Source organism: Nyctibius grandis, chromosome 7, assembly GCF_013368605.1.
Source record: "Nyctibius grandis isolate bNycGra1 chromosome 7, bNycGra1.pri, whole genome shotgun sequence".
Taxonomy (NCBI): Eukaryota; Metazoa; Chordata; class Aves; order Nyctibiiformes; family Nyctibiidae; genus Nyctibius; species Nyctibius grandis.
The window spans coordinates 2,823,673-2,849,123 of record NC_090664.1 but is presented as its reverse complement, the minus strand read 5'-3'; the positions used below and the strand labels follow the sequence as shown (position 1 = coordinate 2,849,123).

The 25,451-nt window shown below is 41.1% G+C and overlaps 1 protein-coding gene across 3 annotated transcripts in view; it reads right to left on the bottom strand.

Moving 5' to 3' along the window:
• ELMO1 (engulfment and cell motility 1) overlaps positions 1 to 25,451 on the bottom strand; it is a 319,175-nt gene that overhangs the window by 209,303 nt on the left and 84,421 nt on the right. For all 3 annotated transcript variants that reach the window (XM_068404555.1, XM_068404554.1, XM_068404556.1), the window contains 2 exons: positions 20,961 to 21,130; positions 7,976 to 8,011 (listed from right to left, as the gene is read on the bottom strand). In XM_068404555.1, coding sequence (XP_068260656.1) covers positions 7,976 to 8,011; positions 20,961 to 21,130 — 206 coding nt within the window. The remainder of the gene's footprint in view (positions 1 to 7,975; positions 8,012 to 20,960; positions 21,131 to 25,451) is intronic.

Here is a 25,451-nt window from a genome sequence, read left to right as displayed (position 1 = left end):
TTCCTTCTCTTACAAGGAAACAAATATATTTCAAAAATGCACCAGAAGAGATTTTCTGTCAAGCAGCAATTTTCCAATAGTTAATGCCTCGATTTCTCTCTTTGAACCTGAAGATGCATCTCCTTTTGTTTACCTATGGGCAACCATGTCAAGCAAATTGCAAAGTTCCCACAGTTTATCCAAGCATGGAGCTCAAATTGTTTAGGGTTTGCAGGCCAGTACGGTGCATTTTACACCTGTAAATTTAGACCTGAAAATTTGAGATTCAATGCATCTTTGTATGAATTCAATTAAATTCAATATGGGTTTAAACTCAATATAAATATGCTCTGACCTGACTAGCTGCACAGGAATTTTCCATGTTAAAAACCAGCTTTTAAAGATTAGCTTCATTTTTATATACAGTCAGGGCACCAAACAGTCAACAGCCATAATGATTTCAAGGAAGCCGTTCAATGAGGTAACTACTCAATACAAGCAGCAGTGCACAGAGCCTGAAAGCAAGCAGGGTATTACCTTTCAGGGCATGCCAAAACACCTGCAAGGTACTTTGCCACTAAGCCATTAACAAGCATAAGCATACAATCAATCTGAACAGCACGAATAGTCCCCAGGGATTTTAATGCAACAGCCTACCTAATAAAAAGATGAAATTAGAAAAACTCTGTCAGATTGGAACTGCAACGCTCAGTGTGTTGAAAACCTGAGTCTAACACTATAGCCTTAGTTAAGCAATGTAATGGGTAATCCTACTTGTGTAATTTGCTCCCCTACTATCCTGCACCAACCCACCACAAATAAGTGAACATCCACTCAGATGGAAGTACGTAGGAATAAGGCAGAAAATCAGTTTCAGTGTAGCAACTTAAGCAAGTAGTAAACAAATTTAATGAAATATAACAAGGGCAAGTGTAGAGTCCTGCATCTGGGCAAGAACAACCCCATGTATGAGTACAAGCTGGGGACAGACCTGTTGAAGAGCAGCGGAGGGGAAAGGGACCTGGGGGTCCTAGTGGACAGCAGGATGACCATGAGCCAGCAGTGTGCCCTTGTGGCCAAGAAGGCCAATGGCATCCTGGGGTGCATTAGAAGGGGGGTGGTTAGTAGGTCAAGAGAGGTTCTCCTCCCCCTCTACTCTGCCCGGGTGAGGCCGCATCTGGAATATTGTGTCCAGTTCTGGGCCCCTCAGTTCAAGAAGGACAGGGAACTGCTAGAGAGAGTCCAGCGCAGAGCCACGAAGATGATTAAGGGGGTGGAACATCTCCCTTATGAGGAGAGGCTGAGGGAGCTGGGTCTCTTTAGCCTGGAGAAGAGGAGACTGAGGGGGGACCTCATTAATGTTTATAAATATGTAAAGGGCAAGTGTCATGAGGATGGAGCCAGGCTCTTCTCAGTGACATCCATTGACAGGACAAGGGGCAATGGGTGCAAGCTGGAACACACGAGGTTCCGCATAAATATGAGGAAAAACTTCTTTACGGTGAGGGTGACCGAACACTGGCACAGGCTGCCCAGAGAGGGTGTGGAGTCTCCTTCTCTGGAGACATTCAAAACCCGCCTGGACGCGTTCCTGTGTGACATGATCTACGTGGTCCTGCTCTGGCAGGGGATTGGACTAGATGATCTTTCGAGGTCCCTTCCAATCCCTGACATTCTGTGATTCTGTGAACTCTAACAGTATTTGATATAATCTGCCATTTAGGGATGTCTGACAGTGAGATGCAGCCTTTAGTGGCCCCTTCATTTAAGACAGGGGCTGTCGTTCACTAAATTCCACCAATGCTCTCCACTAAAAACAAATTTGCCATTCTTGACATTTTGGGAGTGAAACCAAAAAACCCCAAAACACACCTTTCTCTTCCACAGTAAGTAAGGGTGTCCACAGGGATTATTTATGACAAAATGAAAAAAAACTACACCGAAGAGCAAACAAGAAAAATACAGTGTCTTTAAAAAAAAAAATCCACTGTAATTCTCCAAGGAATATTTTGTTCAGCAAACACATGATCTGGAAGTTTTTGGTTTTGATTTGGGGGATAGAAGGGTTGGTTTTGTTTGCTTGTTTTTTAATATTGCAAATTTTTTAAGAATTAAATTAGATTTAAAATGACATTGTTAGATTTCCAAATAATCAAGGATTTCATACCAAGACAACAATAAGACTTTGCAGGAAATTCATTCAGCTCCAGTCCTGTCATTCTCCCCAATCCATTCCTTTTGCATAAAATGGTTATTTATGAATCCACAAATAAAACAGCACCCCTAGGAAAGGCTTCCTTCTAAAAACGTCTGCCCAATTCTCATGCATCTTCATGACAGAAGACTTCCACAAATATACGGAATTCTGGTATTTTAAGAAGCTAGACTAAATTAGATCCAAATAAGAAGAGAAAAAAAATTTACAAGAAGATAGGCCATATAGGTTGAAAAGTAAATAAAAATATCTCTCCCAGCATTAAACTAAGCAGATACTTTATCTCCCCTAGTTCTTCTCATGTATTGTTTAAAACTTTAGTCAATTAACCCATATTTAGCACATAAATACTCTTCTATAAATTAATTGTACATGAAAGCTAATGCCATTAACAGTGGGTACAGTTTAGAGGGATTTCTTAAACTGTATTAAATCTGCATATGGATATTCACCTTCAGAACAGCAGTGGCTGGAATTCAGGTTAGTTTAATTCATTTACATTCAACAGTCTCATTTATTTTCCCCAAAACTCCTGATTAATCCTGCCACTTAATCCAGCCTTCTCCACAGCTTTGGAGAGGAAACTTGATTAATGGAGCTGAAAATACTGATATTAATGTATAAATCTGCTTTTAGTAGATGTGACAATGATACAACCTTTTGGGATCCAGAAGGTGGATCAACTTAAAATGATCAGATATCCCACCAAGTATCACTCCTGGGACACTGCTTCAAATAATTAATGAGAGTGAAGAGGTGCAACACTGGAATTAATCAAGCAGCAAGAAATATTCCAACTCTATATATTAACCAGCACCACGCATATATAGTATGTATTTTTTAAATAACACGTGCCTGCACACACATGTATACACTAAGTGGCATTGCAAAAGTCAAAAGCCAGGCTTAAGGGATAGTTTAGGAATAGCACAGCTAGAGATGAAAGCAATCTTCGGGGTAACTAGAGCAAGATAAGGATTAAAGTATCCGGTGGGGGAAGGGAGTGGTGTTGATTCATTGTTTTGTGATCAAACACAAGCAGATAAGTAGAAATAGACTTGCAAGCAATTAATTTCAAGACACACACGCACAGACGCATTCACACTATTAGAAGCAGCAGACAGAAGAGATGCTAGAAATTTCAAGGGAATCAAAGCTTGCTCACAAAAGTAGTAATCTTAGAAAATATGTGGTAGGAGCTGGTTAACTCTAAATATCAGTGAGTGTTTTAGTCATACAAAAAGTCTGAAAAATTATTGGACCTCTTTCTTCATAAAATCTCTTTAGACTAATCCACAGCACAAGGCAAGACAGTTCTGTAAATATCAAACCCTTGCTGCTCTGGCAAAATGACTTAATAGTTTGATGGTAATTCCTGATGAAGGTGCTTTTTAATGTGTGTCAATGCAGCAAGAAGGGAAAAATTCTCAGAAAGATGCACTGTGTAATTGCAATTTCATATCTCACTAACACTGACATTTTAATCATCAGGCAAGCTACTTAGACAATCCCTCCTGAATCCTGGCTCTTAGGGGGGGACACCTTACGCTGGGACAGCTGATGAAGTTTCCCCATTCTCAGATGTCTGACTCCTTTCTTCTCACCACAGTTGCGAGGATGGGTGAGCTGGTCATAAAAGCACCTCCTCACTCACAGCAGCTCTCGGCAAAAGCCCCAGAAGCAGCAGAAAGCTGTGGCCTGCGACACCATCGGCTGTCCCAGCGTGAGCCATTCTAGTGTGGATGGTTGGCCATGCTCTGATCCACAGCCTGTGCACATCAACCCCTCAGACAAACCTGACTGAAGAGTATTCAACAGTCGTGTTTCACATCTCTAGGTTTTAAAGAAATATCAGGTCAAAGCCTGTTCATTTACGTTCGGAAGAATTTTCTGCATTCTCACCTTAAAAAACTGTGAAGAAAAAAAACTCCATGCATTTTATTAGCTTTTCTTTCCTAAAATTAAAAATGATAGGAATGTGCACGTGACCCTGACCACCACACCTCTCTCTCACCTGCCTTCCTAGTATCATTCCTACATGCTAAACCATCTTTTTGTTACGTGTGCTAAGTAATCCTCAGATGTATATATAGAATTATGTCTGATATTTTGAATGATGCCTAAAGCAATTTGGATTTCTTACCAAAATAAGTTAATGGGACTTGAGCACCCAAATCCCTCGGTGTATTTTGGGGAAAAAAAAAAAAATCTCAATCCGTGTTTAACACACATACCAAAATGAACACTGTATTGCTCTCGAGGGGGGAAAAATATTCCAGCTGTTCAAATGGTATCTTTAAATCGAGATAATTAGTCAGGCTCAGCTGTCGTCAGGTAACAAAAAAAAAAAAAGCAGTATGAGCTTTTATAAAGCTAGGGGGACTGTCTCATGCTTTACATTATAACAGTTGCATAGGAGAACCTGGAAATTAACTGTTGCTTGTCTGTCACAACCAGGATACAGCCACCAGCCCGTTAGGACTAGAAGCCAAAGACAGTACATCTTTACACAAATCATTTTTCACGGGCAAAACAGAACCAAAGCTGATCTCTAATTGTGCAGAGGGAAGACAGCAAAGAAACAACTTTAACTGGGCAGGAAGCAACAAGAGAGTAGCAGCCTACTCCTGAACGCAGGAGTTAAGGAAGTAGTTAACTTCTAAGTCACTTGTCATTCAGCAACTGTGCTCATAGCCTACTACGGGGCAGCTGAAAGGCCTGACGTCCTTGAGGTCAACATCAAAGAGTAAGAGCAGCTTTTTAAGTTAGAGTTGTCAAGGATAAATGGCCATGAATAAATTTAAACAGGGCAGCAGAATATATCTAATCACCAGAGGACAAGAGCTCTGGAAAAGCCATGGGGACAAGAAAGAAACTAAGTTTAAAATGAAGACTGATGATGCAGCAGGATGCTTTGCAAGCACAGTGTGAACAAGTCCCTTTTTATTGCTATGGCTCCTCTTCATTGCTTCTACACTGCCTTGTGTCTTCAAATAACCTTTCCAAGGGTGAAGCTAAGCCACCATCATATCAAACTAGGAGTAATTCACACCTACTTGGTACTTAGTACAGCTGAAAATGACTTAACAATCCGTGGGGTAGCTGCCCCTGTTTTTCTAGATGATGACAGAAAATGCATACTGCTACACTGCAATTGACACAGATTTTTTATTTTTTGCATCGTGCCAAGCACCACTGAAATATTTCTTTGTGGTACAGTTTCACTACACTCATTACAAGGGATCAGCCCTAGTGATTTTAAACCACTTACACTCCAAAAACCTGAAATAGCTTTGTACCCCTGGTATCACAGCTTCTCTAAGCTTGAAAATTAACTCTGATTAAAGAAAACAAGCTGCAAATTTTAAACAGAGCTGTAACTATTCTTGAATAAATCCAGGTGTAGATATTCCTGTTACAGAGTAAGACTAAATCCACTTTGAGGTACATTAAGTACTTGTCTGCATGGGAAACTACCCCAGAGGAACTATTACACACTGGTTCTTCATGAAGATGTGATTAGAATTACCTTTTCTCTTATTCCCCATCTTCTGAATTCCTGGGTTTGCTCATTTCATGGTCATTTCCTTAAATGGACCAGCTTTTCTTAAAAGACCAGGAATAACTACCTACACAGGGAAAACATCACTCTCCAGTCAGCATGGTTTGACTACAACTCAGTACCGCAATGCAAAGGTCAACAGATAGACCTTTTTCATGGGAATTTATTTTTTTTAATCCAAGTATTAGACAACGTGGGATAAATAAAATCCCAAAACAAAACGGGAGCTTCTAAAACTGAAAAGACAGAGAAAAAGAAACTCACATTTTAGAAGAACTTCCTTCAATGAAGAAAGCTACTAGACAAGGCCTCTCTGTGAAAATCAGGTTTTAATTAAGTCAGGCTAGCATCTGCATGCCAACAGAGATAAAATGAAATACTGGCACTTTATGAAATATGTCATCCTATAAATCAACTTTTTTTTTAATTAGCATTTGGTTTCTTTAAGGTTCTTCAGTGAAGAAGACAGCAGGTGGAGGCTGCAAAGTCTTAACGTTCAGTTTAGTTCACTATATCAAGCTCTCAGATTTTATTAATAGTTTTTGTTTCATTGGATCTTTCCCCATTAATACATGGGTGAAAAATAATCAGGATGTTCGATAACTACACTCATAGAGCACTTGTGTATACACTTTACCTTCAAAAGGTATGAACAGGCCAGGTTCCACATCCTGACCGATGGCTCCGGTATCTTTTTTAGTACAAGTCCCAAACTCACCAAACTCAAGAATTTGTGTTATTTTAATTGTATAATTTCATGTACTACTGATGGAAATCAAAATATTAAAATGTGTGCCCTGATGTAAAGTGAAGCTGCTACTGGCAGGATTTAACCTCTGAAGTCAGAATAAACTTTAGTCACACACACTTTACTACTGTATCCACTGATGTGCTGTATCTACACTGACCAATAATAATCCTATTAAAGTCTATTAAAGATAATGTCTTGTTCCCATGAGTAAACAAAAGTGAACTGTGTAAAAAAAATTAATTCAGATCATCAGTATAATCAGGTCCTAAAACCAGGGTGCAATGCAACTATGAGGCAGTATATTAGTACTGTCTTAAGGACAATCACGTAATTTAATGTAGAGAAGCCTACAGGATAACGGAATTTGGTAGCAGAGAGATGCTGAAGGAGTATAACTACTCTTCCACAAAGAACTATTTTCACAGCAGTGAGGAAAAACCCACCATCTAAATGCACAGGAGGTACCTTGTCTCAGCAGGGGTGATGCTGCCAAGAATTCTGAAAGCCTCATGCCATTTTTAATAATTTTCCTCAGAATCTAAACTTTTCAAGTGTGAAACAAGTTACTTTGTATTAGGTTGAGAAAGCGAACACAGAGGAAGGGTTTAAGTTTCCTGTCAAATTTATTCCTACTGTCTAATTTATTTATTAGGCAATGATTTAATAAAAAACGTTTCAGAACTTGGTTTACAGCAGATTTGTGAAAGTACGATTTAGCATGGATTCAGATGGAGTTGCATTTCCTGCGTGATAAACCACATCAAGCTCTCAAGAGTGAGAGACGCACAGTTAATTTAATTATTCTTTTGCTTCCTTGCGTTTTAGCTATACTTGACATGTCAAACTTAAGGGCCAATCAAGATATTAGAGGATCTCTCAGGGTCCCAATTTATCAAAGCCTACGAAGCCTGTGCCTAACTGGAAGCACACAGAAGAGTCCCATTCAAAACCATCAGGGCAACAGGCATGCTTCCAGCTTTCTGATATGAGGCCGTTTACTATATTACAGTTTTCCTTTATGTAGTTATCTGCAACAATTAGCACTACCTGGGACCAGCAAATAATAGGAATTCAAACTGGCACAATGACTCTTACTTCCTTCTCACTAATATCAACAATTAGAATTGTCTACTATCAATCGTGTAAGCCAGACAAATTTAAGAGGGGAATTGGGGAAGGCAGGGAAATGATTTGCTTGCTCAAATTAAAAAACAAAGCAAAAGCCTTCGGAAATAGTAGAAGCTCCTGCAGAAGTTACAGAAATGAGGCACCCATTCCACAAGCAAAGCAAAAAAGGCTTCATCAGAAAATATTAACAGGCGTCAAAGAGCAGAAAACAGAGAATGTTGAAGACTGGCTCAATGAATATGCACATTGTATTTACATATAAAGATTAGCGCAAGGGCCTGAATTTAGTCATGCAAAAGAAGAGGAAGTGTGCAAGGTGATGATCTAATCAGGTTCTTACCAGGGCTTCATTATCTTCTGCAATTTCTGATACCGTCTGCAAAATTAAAACTTGCACGTGAGAAAACACACTTTAAAACATCTGTACTCTACTCACCTATGCATACACACACCCACCCACCCACACTTGATTCACAAAATTCAGACAGATGCACAATAAGAGACAGTAAATTACCAACAATTCACTGTGAATAGAAACAGTTCAGTAACAGCTAAAGAACACTCAAAATTAATTTCAAATATTTGTTCAGAATACTTGTATTAACTGCTGTTAGGAAAAAAGCAGCAGAAAAAAGACAGTTGATAGGGGAAATACATCAGGTTCCTCTAAAACGTGTTTCTCTTGACCATTAAAGCATGTCTAGTCATACTAAATTAGTTAAGTATTTCTGTAAAAGATGTCTTTGGTACAAAACAATAAAAGTTTACACATTCAGCACTTTCTGTCTTGTTGCTATGACGTGTACTCTGTTGCCTGAAAAAGTCCTTTATTTACTTCCAGTCTCCATCACTAATACTGATGGTCAGAGCTGTCAGCATGGTTGAAAGTTCTTGCGTAGCTAGGACCAACCCAGACCAAAATCCTGACCTTCTGAAGTCAGGGACAAGTGTTCAGTTGACTTCAAAGGGGAGCAAACAATTTACCCTGGCTCTTTAACCACAGAGTTGCATTTACTCAGCAACTCAAAACCACCTTGCACCAGCTCCATGACTTAAATACAGTGCAGCAGCCTTATTCCAACAAAACACGTAAGCTCGCCCATTGCTCTTAAAATTCACACACCGATAGACATGCCTAGACCCAAGGTGCTGAACCAACCCACTTGTGAAAGACATTGACCTGCATAAAAGTGTCACTTATTGATTCAGATTGTAAGAGGCCAAGCTACACACACAACCTTCAGAGTGATGCTCTTGCTTTCCTAGTAGCTTCCACTTGGTTCCTAGTTGTGGCAAGAGGTTTAACATGCCCCAAGAGTTTTTTTTATTTAGGCATTTCCTATTTTTCCTCCAAGACATATACTGTTCTGTATCATTGGTGAACCAGAAGCTATGGCATCATATTACTATATTCAGGAAACTAAAAGCCAAATATTAAGAGGGAGAGGAGGCAGAGCAAATAAGTGCATTTGAAAGCTGTAGCCCTCTAAACACAATTTGCAAGTCATTCTCCCGCTAATAACCAGCTTCAGAACTGCTGATTATGCTACTAAGTAAGCTGAAGAGGTTATCAATGGTAAAAATGGCATCCAAGACAAATAACTTTTTTAAAACACCACTTAAACCAAAAAAAAAGAAAAAAAATACCCATCTCCTACTTAACCCCTTCTTCTGCCTCCTAAACCTGCTTCAGTTTTATTTCAGAGGGTTGGCTGCAGCTCCACACTGGGCAGACTAGTGTTCAAAAGGAGAACAAGGAGGTCCCTCCTTCCCCCCGTCCCCTTCACCCCAGGTCTTTCCCTTTGCACTTTCTTCCATGCCATTCAGCCCACAACAGCTCTAGGACTCCAAGCTCTCCAACTGCTGATTCAACTCTCTCCCAGAACTTGGCTAGATTTTATTTATTTTTTCCCTTTTGGTACAGCAGTAACTCCTCCCACTTTGCATTTTCCATTCTATTTGTGCATAAGTCATGTTGTGCTTTCTACACAGACAGCAAAGACCTCCTTTTCAAGAAGGACCAGTCTCGGGGAGGGCAGCTTTTGGGCTGTCTTGTGTAGCCATCAGGGGAGAAAACACAGAGCATACATCACAGGAACAGGGATTTGAAATCATTCATTGCTAGCTGTGAGCTGCAACACTCATGCCTGAAGACAATGATGGCACAGTTTACAATCACAGATTGGGCTACAGCCTAGCTCAAACTAGAAAAGTGACAAGATTTTGTTCTTGGATTTCATGGCTTTAGGGTTTTTTTATGCTACAACAGCTAGCTGTGTAGCCAGTAGTAATGAGCAAACAAAAGGCATCCTGATGACCAGACAGCCTTAAAAAAGGGAGAAAATTACCCTCAACATGCTTTCAGGAGCAGAAAAGTTCAAAGCATTTCCCACAACAGGAGACCTCAACTTCAGCAGAATGTCATTCCTGTGCTTCTGCAGAGTGCTTCCTTGCTGCAGGAGACTCTGCTAAACCCTACCACGAAGAACCACCACCACAAATGGATTTTGTCACCTCCCAAATGAGCATGGATCCAAGCAACCTGAGGCAGCACAGGCCAGCAAAACTTCATAGCATCCTTCTGAGCCCAGTTTTTAAAACAGTTGCTTTTCATCCAGGTGCTGGCTTTGGCTAAGCAGCAAGTAAACTTGAAAATGGTGCTGTGTCTGTGTGACATTAAAGAGAAACAAGAGTGGTGTTTGCAAACTGGTAGCACTTCAAAGGGCAGACTCAGTTTTGCCAGAGATTTTTCACAACAGGCTATAATCAGGTGCATTTTCTCTACAACTGAGCCCAGGGATTAAAGAACAAACATCTGCGTCCTAGAACAAAACATTTTGTCCTTGTTTGGCCCAAACCAGGCCAATTCTCCTTTCAGTGATTTTTAATTTCAGCTAAGTCCCTTCTAAGTAACTGCACTTTCTGAAACTAACTGCATGTTTTGCAGACAGTGTCTGCTTCTAGCACTGACAACGCTCGAAGTTTGTAGTTATCACTGAGGCACCGGTAGGGATGTTATGCAGAAAGGCTCTGGCTGTACTTACTCTTAGAGAAACCAAGGTCACTGCTGAATTCCTCCCTGCTTACGAGTGAAGAGCCGCAGGGGGGTCGCACCTGCAGGGAGGAGCGGACAGGGCAGGTGACCCAAAATGGACCAACGAAGGTATTCCACCCCATCCACGTCATTCTCGGTATAAAGCGGGGGGATCACGAGGGTCTCGGTCTGCTGTTTTGGGAGGCCTCTGCCTCCTTGGGCTGCTTCTGCTGCTTGAGCCTTTGGCCAGTGTCCAAAGAGGACTCTGTCTGTTTTCCTGCTGCCCCTGATCCCGATCCGGGCATCCCTGAATCCAGCTCTCGACCGTCGCTGGGCCCAGCCTGGGCCTTCCCGGAGCCTGCCCTGCAGTGCCGGTGGGGATGTGGCCGACATCGGGGGAGCTCGATCTTGGTTTTGTATATATTTGTATATATTTGATTATTCCAATATTATTATGATATTCTTTTTCATTATTATAGTTTATTAAAACTGTTTTAGCTTTCCAACCCATCAGTCTCTCTCCCTTTTCCCTTTCCCTTCTGGGGCAGGGGGGAGGGTTAACAGAGTGTCTGCCACAGGTTATAGCCAGCTCAGCTTTAAACCGTGACACATTTAGACACCAGCTCTCTTAGCATTTACAGAACTCTTATCCATCTTGAGTTAACTGGCAATCAGTTAATCTGAGGTCAGAAGATGTACAACGTAAAAGAAAAGATAAATTTAGAACAATACGGAGAAATAATTGAATCATATAGGACTTTTCTGGTGAAGCAATACAAAGACAGCAAATTTTGACTTGAGAGGAAAGATAACCATTGTATTAGACCAAACAATTTCTACTAATCTCTGTTGCTTTGGGAAGTGTGATAAGAGCAGCAATCAATCTAGGACATCAAATGTTGCAGCAACATGGCACAGGATGATTATAGACAGACTTTTACCACCGAACAGGTGGAGGCCTTTATCTAAAGGAGTACATGCTACTCCCATCCCATCATCGAACCAAAAATCTAATACACAGAAGGACCTGGCATGAGCAGGAGTTCCTCTCATATTCACCCACAGACCACGCTCAAGTTACCACTGAAGGAGCAGCCAAGCTAACTCCTCCAGCAAGTCAGCCTGGGAAGGAACAAGTACAGTCTGCCACCTCCATCAGCTTTCCTCTTTCTATATATACACAATTCTTGTTTCTTCTAGAGGGTTGACTCTGTGGTAGCAACCAGACAGTTCTGCAAAATGCTTCCTGGGTGAGTTACCACAGCTATGGTCAAAAATGCTGAAAGCCTCACTGATCTAGACACTGTAATTAGCTCAATACTTATATTTTTGCCTTTTTTTTTTTTTTTTTTTTCAGAAAACATCCCTCAATTGCACTTGCACAGATGGGAACAAAACCATGGCCAAAACACAAACATTATGATGGTAAATTAAATAGCATTTGTGAAAGGTTCAGATACTACAGTGGTGAAAGATAAAAACAGACAGCAATTTTTATACAGGGAGAAATCCCAAAACAAATGCCAACATAATGCAAAATAAACACTAACGACAAGTTACCGGTTTAGACATTTCACTATCATAATATGTTCTCTGCTTGGCCTCAAAGGAACTTTGTGATACATCTCCAGCTGAATCCCAAGTTCCCTTTGGACCTCCCCAAGCCATACAAACTTAATACATGCTCAAATACTCCAGGTTATGTCACGAGCAGCTTCCAGCAGAGACCAGCTTAGCAAGGACCCAACCAGATCAACTCCTGTCTGTTCACGTGCAAAAATCGCTGTACAAGGACCAAGGATACCTCAAATCTAAAACCCAGCTGGAGTTACACACAGGGCACAGTAAGGGCTTGTCTGCACTGGGGAGAAGTACTAACATGTTGTCTCATTGTGGAAGCCAGTGTGGACCCACTGGAGCTAGTGATGCCAAGAGCTAAAGCAGTCACACCACATCACCACAATGTTTCTGAGCCTGCACTGTTTAAAGACAAGAGTAGGATAAAAATACCACTGAGGATAAAAGCTTTTCATGCAATACGGCCCTGGAGTGGGCCACTATTAGAAAAGGTGGAAGATGTTCATTAAAGCTTCCTCCTGTACAGAAAAACTGACCGGACGATAGATGAACGACCTGCTAATCACATTAAATCAGTATTTGGCTACTGCTTTTCAGGCAAACACAAGCATAGCCCACATTGTGGGTAACAGGCAGGGTTTAGAAATATGACAAGACAAATACACGGGAGTACATATTTCTGGCTTCTGTCTGTATCAGGTGTAGCTATCACACATAAATGAAGTCTGGGAAGCACTTTGGCCAGGAGGCTGAAATAAATTATTTGGAAGAAATCGGCAAAAAGACTATTAAGCTGTGCAGCAGCACTCCCATTCCTCATAGCCACCACAGTCCAAGAGACAAAAACATCCTGGAAAGCTGCAGAAGTGGAGATTTTAAGCATTTCTTCTTATTTTTGCTGGTTTCTCAAATACTACACTCAAAAAAAAAAAAATAGTTTTGTCCAGCTTGGTCCTCTGAAGAACATTTGGAAATATAAATCCACTGCTGGAATTACTCTTTTTATCACATTTTACAAAAGTGGTTGCCAAACAAAAACCAGTAAAACTGTCTCCTCTCCTCTTCCCTGTTCCTGTCAATGAGATGTTGATATCACCACTTAGCAGGGGTCACTTAAATGCTAATATTCTTAAGTAGAGGCAAATTAAGAAAAACAATCCTGGAGAAAAGGTATTTAGGATGGGGGGGAGTGTAAGGAGCAGCAGCTCTCCCCTTCTCTCCAAAGAAGTGATCTTTGATGGTTCAGTCTGCAGATGAGGCTTTTATCTAAAATGTACACTGCGCGATGTGTATATGACACTGATCAGAAGGATATGGAAGAAATTGTGCTCGCGTGTGTTGAGAGGGAAGGTAGAATCCAAGCCTGAAGACTGATGGGGAAATAAACCCAAAAGAGTGCAAGCAGGAGAAAAATAAAGCAACAAAAAAACCCACCCACAAAGAAAATCTACCTCACTTTCTTCCTTTATGGGAACTGCACTGTAAGACTGGGCTGCAGCCCCTTTTCATTCTCCTGCCATCACCATCTCCACAGCGGTATAACCACATAACCTCATTTTATACACTATTTTGGATTTTTGCCTCATAGACAATAGTCACCCTCTCCCGACGTTACGGAAGCGCTAAGAAATGAACACTGCGTAAAGCCCCTGTTGGACAAGAATTGGTTTTGGCAGCAATGTCAGATTAAGTAATCTATGCTTCCAGGTGAAGCTTCACAGGAATGGCTGAGCCTGCCTAACAGCCCAGTGCTGTCAAAAATACAAATTATTTTTCTCTCCCCATCGGCTGGCTTGTTTTCTGCCAGATTAGCAAACTGAATTGGCTCACTGAGGAGTCAGATGAGCATTGGAGCTGACCAAGAGAGGGAACAGGTACAATGCAGCCAGCAGCCGGGAAGGGTGGGAAAGGACTACTTTAGTTAGTGGCAAAGACCTACTAGCTCAGCATCGTTCATATCTTCTGAAAATTCATTTTCCATTTACCCAGTGAGTTGTGCTTGCACAACTGTTTCCTGGGGCAACACCGTGAGCTCAATCAGGGAACTGAACTGGGTTAAGGCATATTGTATTAAAAGTAGCCTTTACTGTCACTTTTAATACCCTACATCAGTTTTCCAGTCCAGCTTGCTACAAACAGTACTAGCATAACTCTTCAGATGAAGCAGGACAGGAACAAGTGGCTGTCAGCAAGGGCTGCTTAAGTGTTTTGGCAGCACTACTGAAATACTCATCAGACTGGGATGGAAAAAACCATTAGCAGGTATATGAGCAACTGTCCCAAAAAGTGCGCTGCAGTCGGAATAACTCCAAACCAATTTGTCTTCAGTTTTCCACTGGGCTGGTATACAGTATTATCTCTGTAAGACAAGCCAAGAGCTAGAATTCCACTGAACAATACAATTTGTCCTTAAAGCATGCACAATTGCCGGCTCAGAGACTTCCAGCTGTACAGCAGCCAACTCTGCAACTGCATGTGTTCAACAGGAGACTCCTCTTAGTCGAGAGTCAAAAACCAGACAAATACACATTTATTTAGAAGCTTATATGATCCTGATCTAGCTGCATTTATTATTTCTGATAGGAAGATGACAAAATTTAACAACCATCCCAATTTAAAGCAAGTTTTTCTCTCCAATCTGTGCACTAAGCAATTACAACTCCCTTAAAACTAAAACCGGGCTATTGGTCACCGTGTCCAAGCAGCATCGACTCGCATGCTCCTGAGCCACAGAAAGCTGCTCAGCACAGCCACATCGATGAAGCAGACCCCTGAAGAACAACCTTCTCAAGAGCAGCAGAAAGAATTCTGGTTACTGTCACGACAGCTAGGCTTAGCATAGTCTCAGTCTTTTGGCAAAAACTGCGTGTTATTTCAGCCAAACAACAAGTGACAGAGACTGTGATAATGCCAATAAAAAAACACTGAAAATTCTGCATAGGCCTTCCTCCTTCTCCTCCCAGTCATGAGATTATTATTATTACTGGTAATGAGAAAAATAAATTTAGATTCCTTTTATTAACTCTTTGGTCTTTCAATATTAATGGCTTGTGACTTACATTTTCTTTTTCTTACTTTATAAGGGCCTATGACGGGTTTTTTTCCTTTTAAGGAAGGCTGAGAGCCTGTCCCAGTCACACGACTCTTCTGATACATCAAGGAAAAAAAAAACCCACCACATTTTTACCAGTCTTCTGCTACATCAGAAACACCATCTATACAGCCATGATTTTCTGAATTATTAATTCTGGGCGAGACTATGGAATACAGCTCTGAATGAGCAAAGTACATTATCTCAGACGGGGCAGCAAGACATGATCATTTCTTCCAGCTTGGTTCCTGAACACATTTTTCATCAGTCATTATGATGATGAGGACTTCTAGCATTGCTCCCCTCCTGCCTCATTTTAGGGCATTGCACTCCGGGGGCAGGACGCAGAAGCAGCACAGCTTTATGCTTCCCTTTTGCATTGCCTGTGCATCCAACCAGACGGCCTGCACGTTCAACTCCCCTTAACTAGGCATGAACAAGGCTTCGGAGAAAAAATTAGTGTTAGAAGTGCTACTGAAATCTCTTTCTGAAGAGTCTCTGCAAAGGAAAATAACTGTGTGTGTACACTCACACCCCTCTTTGGTGATACGGATGCACAGAGTCTGAGAAACGACCGGACATCATGGAATTATAAAATGGAATCAGCATTTACTTGTTCTTCATGACCTAACTTGTCTTGCAGTCTCTGCTATAATTTATAGGTCTCCCAAACCATAAAATAAACATAAAAACAGCTTTTTTTTTTTTTTTTTCTTTTTTTCTTTTTTTCCTTCAGTTAATAACACATTCATAACATGCTCTGGAAGCAAGAATGAGCCTGAAGGAAAAACAAAGATGAGCCATCTCAATCAACAGGATTGAGATATGTGGACAGTTTCTAGGACATGTTGCATCTCTGCTGATATAAATATATTCATACTGACAAGATGCGCTCTCAGCTTCACTAGGGCCCCACGCACCCTACAATCTGCCTACCACCACCACTATGGCTTTGTCCCAGCACACACCATGCCTACAGTTCATTTGCTCTAAGCAGCAGGCCCTCAAGGAGATCCAGCCCAAATTATGGTAACTACACATAGTATTAAAACCACTTTTGAAAACATGCAAAATAAAAAAAAACCTCTCTCAATGTATTATTTTTCAAGCTATATTAACAGCAAGAAACCGGAAAGGCTACTCTCTAATGCATTCTAATGTTCTTCAATTTTCAGGAACATAACATATGGAAAATTAACTAGGAAACACTGTTAGTTCTTGTCAACTTTTTATTTTACTACTTCTTTTCATCAGCAGCAAAATGAAGCAGAGGTAACTAGAAACCCAGGGATTTACATTCTCTTACTCTGGTCACTGTACTTTTATAGTCGTCAGCTTCACTGAAATAATGAGGCAGCAGCACAATAAATAAAGCCAACGATAAATAAAGCATAGGCCTTTTCCTCGGTGAAAGTTATAAAAAGCTGGAGCCTTGCTTTCCAGAGGCTGCCCACTAAAACTTAATTACACACTCAAATTATAACTTGAGAGCTACCCCTAACATGAGTTCCTCGTGCAAAAAAAAACCTCAGAGCAACCTTACACTGAGCATGACGGTACTTTTAATGAGCACTGTCTGCCCCTTCGGGGAAAATAAAGAATAAAGCTTGAATTAACAAAATTCATCGATTTCTAGCACAGCTGCACCACACCGTGAACAGATTCGCCACTCAGCCTGGGCTTACTGATGTAGCACTGTCCTCAGCTCCATTAACCCACAGGCAGCTGGGAAAGCACGCAGGGGCTCCTCGCAGAGCAGCAGCCGTGCCATGGGGTACGTCCCATCCCCTCTGACCCCCTCAGAGTCTTAGTGCCAGTCTCCAGGTTGCAATACGAGAGCAGAGACAGCCACTGTCACGCTATTTCACAACACGCCTGCTCTCAGGTTGTGGCTCAATGACGTACCTATGCCACTGTAGCGGTGTGTTGCCACAAAAAGGGCCGTTCTGCATCCCCTCATGCCCACACTTCCTCTCTTGCTTCTGCAAGCCTCAAACTGAGCAGAAAACTAACTCTGCAAAACAGACATGGATACTTTTCAGCCAAGTTAACAAGGTAGATTGGCTTTGCAAAGCAGCCAGACACCAGAACCAACACCAGGAAGGAAGCAGGACTGGGCTGGAGAGCAGGGCTTAACGCCCAATGACGGGGAGAAGAGGGCGGGGAGCTGGACTATCTCTTAGCAGCACCAAGCCATTAGGGTTCTCTCAGCTGTATGGTTGAGTCATCGCCTCATTCAAGCAAGGCTGACTCAACAGTAACTCAAAGGTGGGTAAGAACTCCACAGTGAAGACACACCTTAAAGGTATCTTCACAAAACATATTGTCTTCTAAAACCAGGCCACCAAAGAGGTTTCTGCACTCCCTGAAACTTCTGGCTGCTCATTCCTCCTCTAATACTGCCCTCCTTTCTAATGCTAATGTAATTGTTTGGGTAGATCCACCTACGGGATACCGAAATGATTAGAGTCAAAAATACCATTGGGGAAAAGAAAGTGGCAGGTATTGGGGCACGGAAAAGGAGAGAAAAGAGCTTTTTGGTTTGAAGCATTTGGGTGACCTGGTCAGCAGCTCAGCCCATAAGGTCACAGTGCTGAGGGCACACAGCCCAGGGTGGGAGCTAATGGCAAGGAGGCCTTGAGCTTGCTTTGCCTGTTCAGCGAGCATCTTGCAGGACCCTCTTAGGAAGAATTTCTTTTCAGAAAGGGTCATTAGCCATTGGAAGGGGCTGCCCAGGGAGGTGGTGGAGTCACCATCTCTGGAGGTGTTTAAGAAAAGACTGGACACGGCACTTAGTGCCATGGTCTAGTTGACATGATGGTGTCAGGGCAATGGTTGGACTCGATGATCCCAGAGGGCTCTTCCAACCTGATTGATTCTGTGATTTAATAGTATTGTAGAGGGTCCAAGTGAAAACAGGAATAGAGAATATAAGAGGACAATTGACTTATTCCAGTTGCTTTTCTTTGACAGACTAGGGCATTCAAACAGCTGGCTGTCCTTGTCCCACTCTGTCCTCTATATATTACTGTTCTTTGCCTCCCACACACACCTTGTTCACTCACAGGCCATTCTAGGAAGCTGTTTTGTTGTAATAATAAAGTCAAAAACCAAACCAAAACACAAGCTTCTTCCATGGAAGTAGTTTGTCTGTTGGCCTTGTGTGCTGAAATAGGAATGAGTGACAGACCCTGAAGTGGGAGGACAGGATCAATAGCTTGAAGTCGGCAGCAGCACCAGAGCAGGCTTAGGCTGCCCAGTCTGTGTATATTAGGATTTACTCCTTTTGTTAAATCTCAAGTTGTGTTAAATATGCGCTTATCAGCCAGTGATGCACAGCATAAAAGCAGAAAGGAATGCACAGTGTAGCACATATGTCCTTGCTTTACAACTCCCTGTGCAAAACCAGACTTGGAAAAACCTGACCTGCAAGCCCCCTCAGAAGCTGCAGAACATCTCTAGGCTCCTGAACACGAAAAAGACTGCAGTGAGTACTGGGAGTTCATCAGCACGTGAAGCTGCTGGAAACTCTTACAGCCCAGGTCTTTGTTAAATGTCCAAACTAGACAGCATTTCTCCCCACAGGCAGAAAAACTGATAAATAGATTAGACAGGTAGATCGATCAGTGCATCTTTGGTGATACATTACACCAGCTAAGAAGAAAAATCTGAAATCCCTCCAAATGCAAGCCACTTAAAAAAAAAAAAAGGCAGTAGACTCTGCTCATATGTCCAGTCTACAAGCCTGCTGTGTGGTTTGAAAACTTACACCCTTAGCCAGGAATTACTACTAGGGCGTAATTTGCTGAGCAGTTCTTTCAACAGTGGTGCTGGCTTAAGTAGTTTCCCTCCCAGTTATCTTTAATCCAGACCAGTGTGCTACAGCTTGGCCCATCCCACAGCTACAGAACAGTAGTACAGACACATCTGAAGGGTGAGGAGGGCACTTGCTTTAGCCTTGATGCAGCTAAAAGAAATGCTTGTAAAAAACGTGAATGTTCTGTTTCAACAGCAAATAAAGCACTTTTGTTTAAATATCTTCCGTGGTGGAGTAAGTTAAACCATTTAACTTAAATCCATGACAAAATAAATGACCGAGGCAGTGACTTTTAATTTGCTCATGTTCTGATCTTCATAGGCATGTGTGAGCCTGCCCATTTTTAATTAGTACTATTAGTACTATTAGTAATAATACTATTAGTAATATTTTTTAATTAGTACAGTAACTGTGTGCATACATTTACATCAACTTAAGCCTGCCTTTGGTTTTAAATTTAATTTGGTCCCTAAACAACAAATATTATATGAATTTAAGACAAGCTGACAAATTTGATAACTAGAAGCATTTTTTGGTAATTTTTTTTAAATCGCCATAATATGTGCCACAGATCATATCACTGCAAAAAATAAAGACCATAACCCTAAAACACTGAAGATGAAACCAGGAGCTATTGGAAATCCAGTATACAGCTGGAGCTAGGCAATAGGGATTCAAAGTCCAGTAAAGCATTGACCACATAAGAGGCAGGGATCAGTGAGAGCGTGCTTTTATATTTCCCAATCTAAAGGGCTACTGGATTCTGAAAAGCACTTATTTTTTCTGTGGAAAATCCCCAGTATATCTTGCATGGGACCATCAGAGACAATTTGTGTTCTGTTTCAAAGCCCACTTAGTACTTTTGCTTTTCCCCCCTAACACTATTTGCTTTCTTGAACCCAAGGGAACATGAGCACATTTGAGGGGATTTGGATTGATTTCAGCAATTGACTTCTGACGTCTGGTCCACAAGACTGAACACCCCCCAAAGAGTAAGAAAGCTACTTTCAGAGCATTTTCTTTCTCTCAGGAAAGGGTGTGGGTATTGTTGATTTCTTCATGTGTAGTAGAGGTTGACACTGACCACAAAGCACTAAAACTCTTACTTGAAAGAAAAAGCCTACTTGCACGAATAACTGTTAGAACATGATTTAACAGAGCAACAATCCAGTTGATACGAGGTCCCTTCCAACCCTTAACCATTCTGTGATTCTGGGATTAAGCCAATAGGCACTTACTCAGGACTGTGGTACTGAATTTGATCAATGGTGAAAATTGGTAAGATGTCCTGGTAAAGAATAAATGTATTTTCAGAGGTCAGCTTTCAATTTAATTTCAAAAAGCCATTGTCGTTTGAAAAAACCCCAGACAGAATTAAAACAATAAAAATGGCAATAAAGCAAGCACTGGGTTTTGCTCCACATGGTCTCAGTAACATGAAATTTAAAACAGGTTTTCAGATGACATCATTTAAATATCAGCCTTTAAATATACTATCAATGATCCACCTAAATTCCAGGTGGAGAAGAAACTAGAACCACAGTCTGCCGAGAACTTTAAGGCACAGAGCGTACTTGTGACTTCTTACTTTGCTCACCCCCAGTGCCCGTCAGCCCATTGTTAGGGGAAATTTAAAAAAATATTCTCATTGATAATGGATATAATATCCTAGCATCCCAGGACTCTTCAGATATTTTATTTTATATAATCTTAGAAGTTGTACACAGAAATACTTAGGTACTCAGAGAGTGAACATGAAAGCACTCCACATGGGAGGAATGTCAGAGTTTAAGTAGAATACTTACTCTGTGCCACTTTCAACCATCTGTGTCAGGAGGGAAATGCCATCTAGGTTTATAAATTCTTGAGCAAATGTAACATCCCGTGAGTAGTTGGCTAAGTCTTTCAGTGCTTCTAACTTTGCATCCATACTAGAAGACTGGATCCTCTCGTGGAGCTGCTGTGCATTTTGAGCCTGAGAGAGAAACAAAACATACAAAACAACAACAAAGTTTTCATTACAGTGGCAATAATGAATAAAACGTTAGCACAAGCAGGAGCAATGGCCATGTTTTAATATTAATGATACTTAACACTTGCATGCTCAGAAATTATTAAGTAGCTCACATACAAACGGCTTTTGTAAAAGTATTAACTGATGTATTAGTCCATTATTACCTATAATTATTTGGATTATTGCAGAATCAAGCTGAGGAATGGACAGATATCCCATTGTCTCAGGCAAAATGTAAGCATTAGCAAAGACAGCCTTTGGCTTGAAGAGCTTATTTGTCATATCAATAAAAGTAGAAATGAAAATAAAACAAATTGCCTCAGACAGTCTCAGTATAACAATGGCAGCACTTTCCTTCCTGTCAACACTTACTAGTTTACGCACTTCTCGTGACCTTAGCAATGAAGACCATCCACTGTCCTAATCAGGTTATATCAGCAGAGACCAACTTCAGGCCTTCTGCTCTTTCCTCCCCCTCTTCCTTTTGTTCACAATCAATTCAAAACCTCACATGCTCTCTTACAAGAAGCATACCAATAATTACTTCCCACATAATACTGTGATATTATCACTCATACATCTTTCTGCAAGTTCAATATTCACAGATATTAGGCTATTCTGCCCATTAATGCTTCAAATACAGGATGAGACAGTGAAATCCAAAATGAACACTGATGATAAAAGCTAAAGGGATATTTAACTAATGCATATTAAATTGTCTCTCTCTTTAGCCATACAAATTCTTTAAAATAATCTCACTTTTTGACTCTGATGCTTTCACTCACCTGAACACAATACCCAAAAGCTTCAGTTAATAGCTAGCTAGCCAACACTTTTCTTAGAAAAATAATCCTCCTCGCTATATACAGATACTTGCAAAATTCAATTTCCTAAAATTCACTTCTTGCCTGCACTGAATGACAGGGGAATGAGAAGCTATGTGTCATTAGGAAACCAAATTAATGGTAAATCCTGCTGAGAATTATTTTCTCTGAGATAATGCTTATTCTTTCTCAGCTGAAGAAGAAAAATATAAGAAAAGGCTGTGCTGGCAGACAATTCCTTTTCAGTTCAAGTAATAAATATACTCTTCAGAGAGATGGTCATCTCTGCAGATCAAAATCCTGAGACAGCAGACATTTTTAGTGCAAGTGAACATTTAAACAGGGAACACACGAAAAAACACCACTGTGTTGTTACAGATACAGCTTCCTATCCACATAACTTTGATTGCTTCACAAACATTAACAAATTAAATGTCCCAACGTCCTCTGAGATCAGCAAGGTTTGTTACCTCCCATTTTTTTACAAAGAGAAATTAATGCATGGTCTCCCATCAGCTTTTGGCCAGAACCTATGCAGTGAAGAGAGTGTACAGGGAGTAAATACCTTCTGGTTAGTATGACTGTGGTTATCATCTTCAGTTAAGACAGCATTGAAAAGAAACAGAATATCTTTAGTCCTGAGCTCTTCTATGCCTTAAGTATTGGGTGGTGCAGCCATAGCAGTTACATTATCTATAAAAAGGCAGAATCCTGTCATCCAAAAGGTCCTTCTGCCACCTCAAGTTACCTACTCTGTCAACTGGTTTGAGTTGTCATGGGGAAACAATGGCTTATGCAGTCTCTCTCTAATGGCAATGTCTGTCCAAATGGTACTAAAAGAATATTCTCTCAAACGTAAGCAGCTGGTAGGCTAAGTCATCTGCCAAAGCCTATGGAAGAAATAGATTCCACTAACTTTCAACTTCCAGGCTAACCACAAAACACCTCCTCCAACCCTTTCCCTTCGTCAGAGCAGGTGAAGGAAGTTTTGCTAAAGTACTCTTGTATAATCAGTTACAAAAATTCAGAGCAACCACTATTATTACACGAACCAGAAGTTCAACAGCCAACTCCTACCTCACCAAACGACCTCTTTCATTGAGCTGTTTCTACTCTAGACTCCCCACTATAACAAGTCAGGAAGACCCAGAGATGCAAAGCATCCTCAAAACTTTACTCTTTCTCAGAATACATGCAATGTCTGAATTCCTGCCCACCTCAGAACAGAAACACTTCGGAGAATCTTCAATACCACCATGGCAGCTGCATTCCCCGACTTCAGAAATGGTTGCTCCAATTTAACCTTAAGCTCATCGAGATCTGTGCATGTCTTCTTCCACCTGCCACGGTTCTGGGAATTTACCACCCCCACTATCTGTCTACTGAAGAACACAGTTCTTCCAGCTTTCCATGGGAAGCAGGTCCTCTGAAGGCTCCTGGACTCAGTGAAAATGAAACAAATAGGAAGATGAACAAAACACCTGGTTCAATGTGAGTGAGCAGCTCTTCTGAGCTGCTCAACCATTAAGTCTCAGCAGGCAGAACTTGGGCAGCAGAGATGTGGCCAAACAGACGGGGACTGTAATCACCTGGGTAGCACTGTAGCAAGCAAGAAAGAACACGTAAGTAGAGCCAGGAGAACATCCTCCTCCAAACCCCTTCACATCATGCCTACAACTGCTGTGTAAACGACACCTCATCTTCATACACATTAACAACAGATTATTAATGGTCAAGTTCACCTTTCCTCTTGAGGAGAGATTCCTGCCTCCAGCATAAACACCCAGGGCTGATGAACTGCTGCTGCTTTCCCAGTTAGACTTCCATACACATGAATCAATACAAAGCACGGAAAGAACTAAGCCTACCTCTCACCAAAACTGAGAACATCAGTACAGGGACATGCATCAACAGCTCACCTGCACTGCAGAACAGCAGCATGAGCAGGACCAACCTATCGACAGAGACATTAATTCTCTTTCCTCTGAAGTCAGTGAGAGCTTTGGAATTCTCCACACTGAAACCAAAATATAACCTTAGATCAGAGACAGCTTGGTCCCCTCTACAGAGCACAACAATCTATAAAGCAATGTCTCTCTGATACACAAGACATTCAGCCCTGTTTTAAACACATAAAAGAGAGCTTCATAACATCATAGGCTTTAACTGACTACGCCAATGCCATTGTCCCATCAGCAAAGTTTCTACACAGTTGTACTTTTCTTACATTAAACAAGTTTGGCAAGACACTGAATCTAATAAACCTTGCTCCTTTTAGTATCGGAAGAGAACAGAACTGATAATGGCAGAGCAGATCTTGATTAAAGGGGTAAACAAATATTTGTCTCAGCAAGCGTGCCGATACGTGTCTCACTGGAAACACGGCCAAAAGTAACGTTGGCTGTTGTCATCACAAGCGCCCGATGGGTGAAAATATTGCTTCAGTGAATACCATGCAGTTCTCACAAGCCTCCTAGTTCTTGTTGCCATAGCACTCATACGTGCTTATGGAATGTACAGCTCACTTACGACTGCATTAAAAAATGAAACCCAGATGAAATATGCTCTGAGTGCTTACCAGGGAGCTGTTTTAATGATTTACAATCCATCAGTGGATGGACAGAGAGCACAGCTCATTAAAGCAACAGTAGAGCTAGCTGCCATGTCTCTGCTCTTATTGAAATATCATTCAGGTAAGAATAAATAAATATATAAAATCTGCCCAACTGAGAACCGTTATGAGGGAATTAACAGAAACATGGCTGTTCGAGTAAATGAAAGACAGTATTAACTGCCCTCCTGTTTAGAAAGGACAGAAGACAGGACGCTTGTAAAACGTGTGCTGTTGAAGCCGCAGCATTTCAAAAGGCTGTCAAGAGGCATAAGCTGCATGTCTAGTCTTAAATGACTTGCTCCAAGGACGGCCAGAAAGGCTGCCCTTAGGGAGTAGCAGTGCTTAAAAGAAGCAGCTTGATGAGATTGTCAGCTTAAAAAGAAAACTAATGACCTAAATCCAAGATGTGACTTGCTTAGAGACTCAAATAGCCATTTGGAGGTTAAGAATCCCAAGATCATCCCAACTAGGGATTCTACTGATTAAATTATCATTTCTTCGTCACCAAACACTGTGTGCAAACTTTGAAAGCAACTCATTACCCCGACGTACGCAGGGTTTCTGTACAGAATACAAAACACAGCGAGCCAGGGCAGGAGGGAGGACACAGATTCCAAATGCAACCACTATCAAACATTAATGTGCTATGGAAGAAATTTGGACCGTTGCTTTAAATTGCTGGTTTTCTATTACGTAATCAGTTTTCTTCCTTATTCTTTACAAAAAGCAAATAAAATAAAACATGAGTATTTTGGTCTTCCCTGTAGATAAGTTAATGTCATTATTCAGCCTTCTGCTAGAAAAAAAGGGCATACAGACCACCCAGTACCTACCAAATACAGTT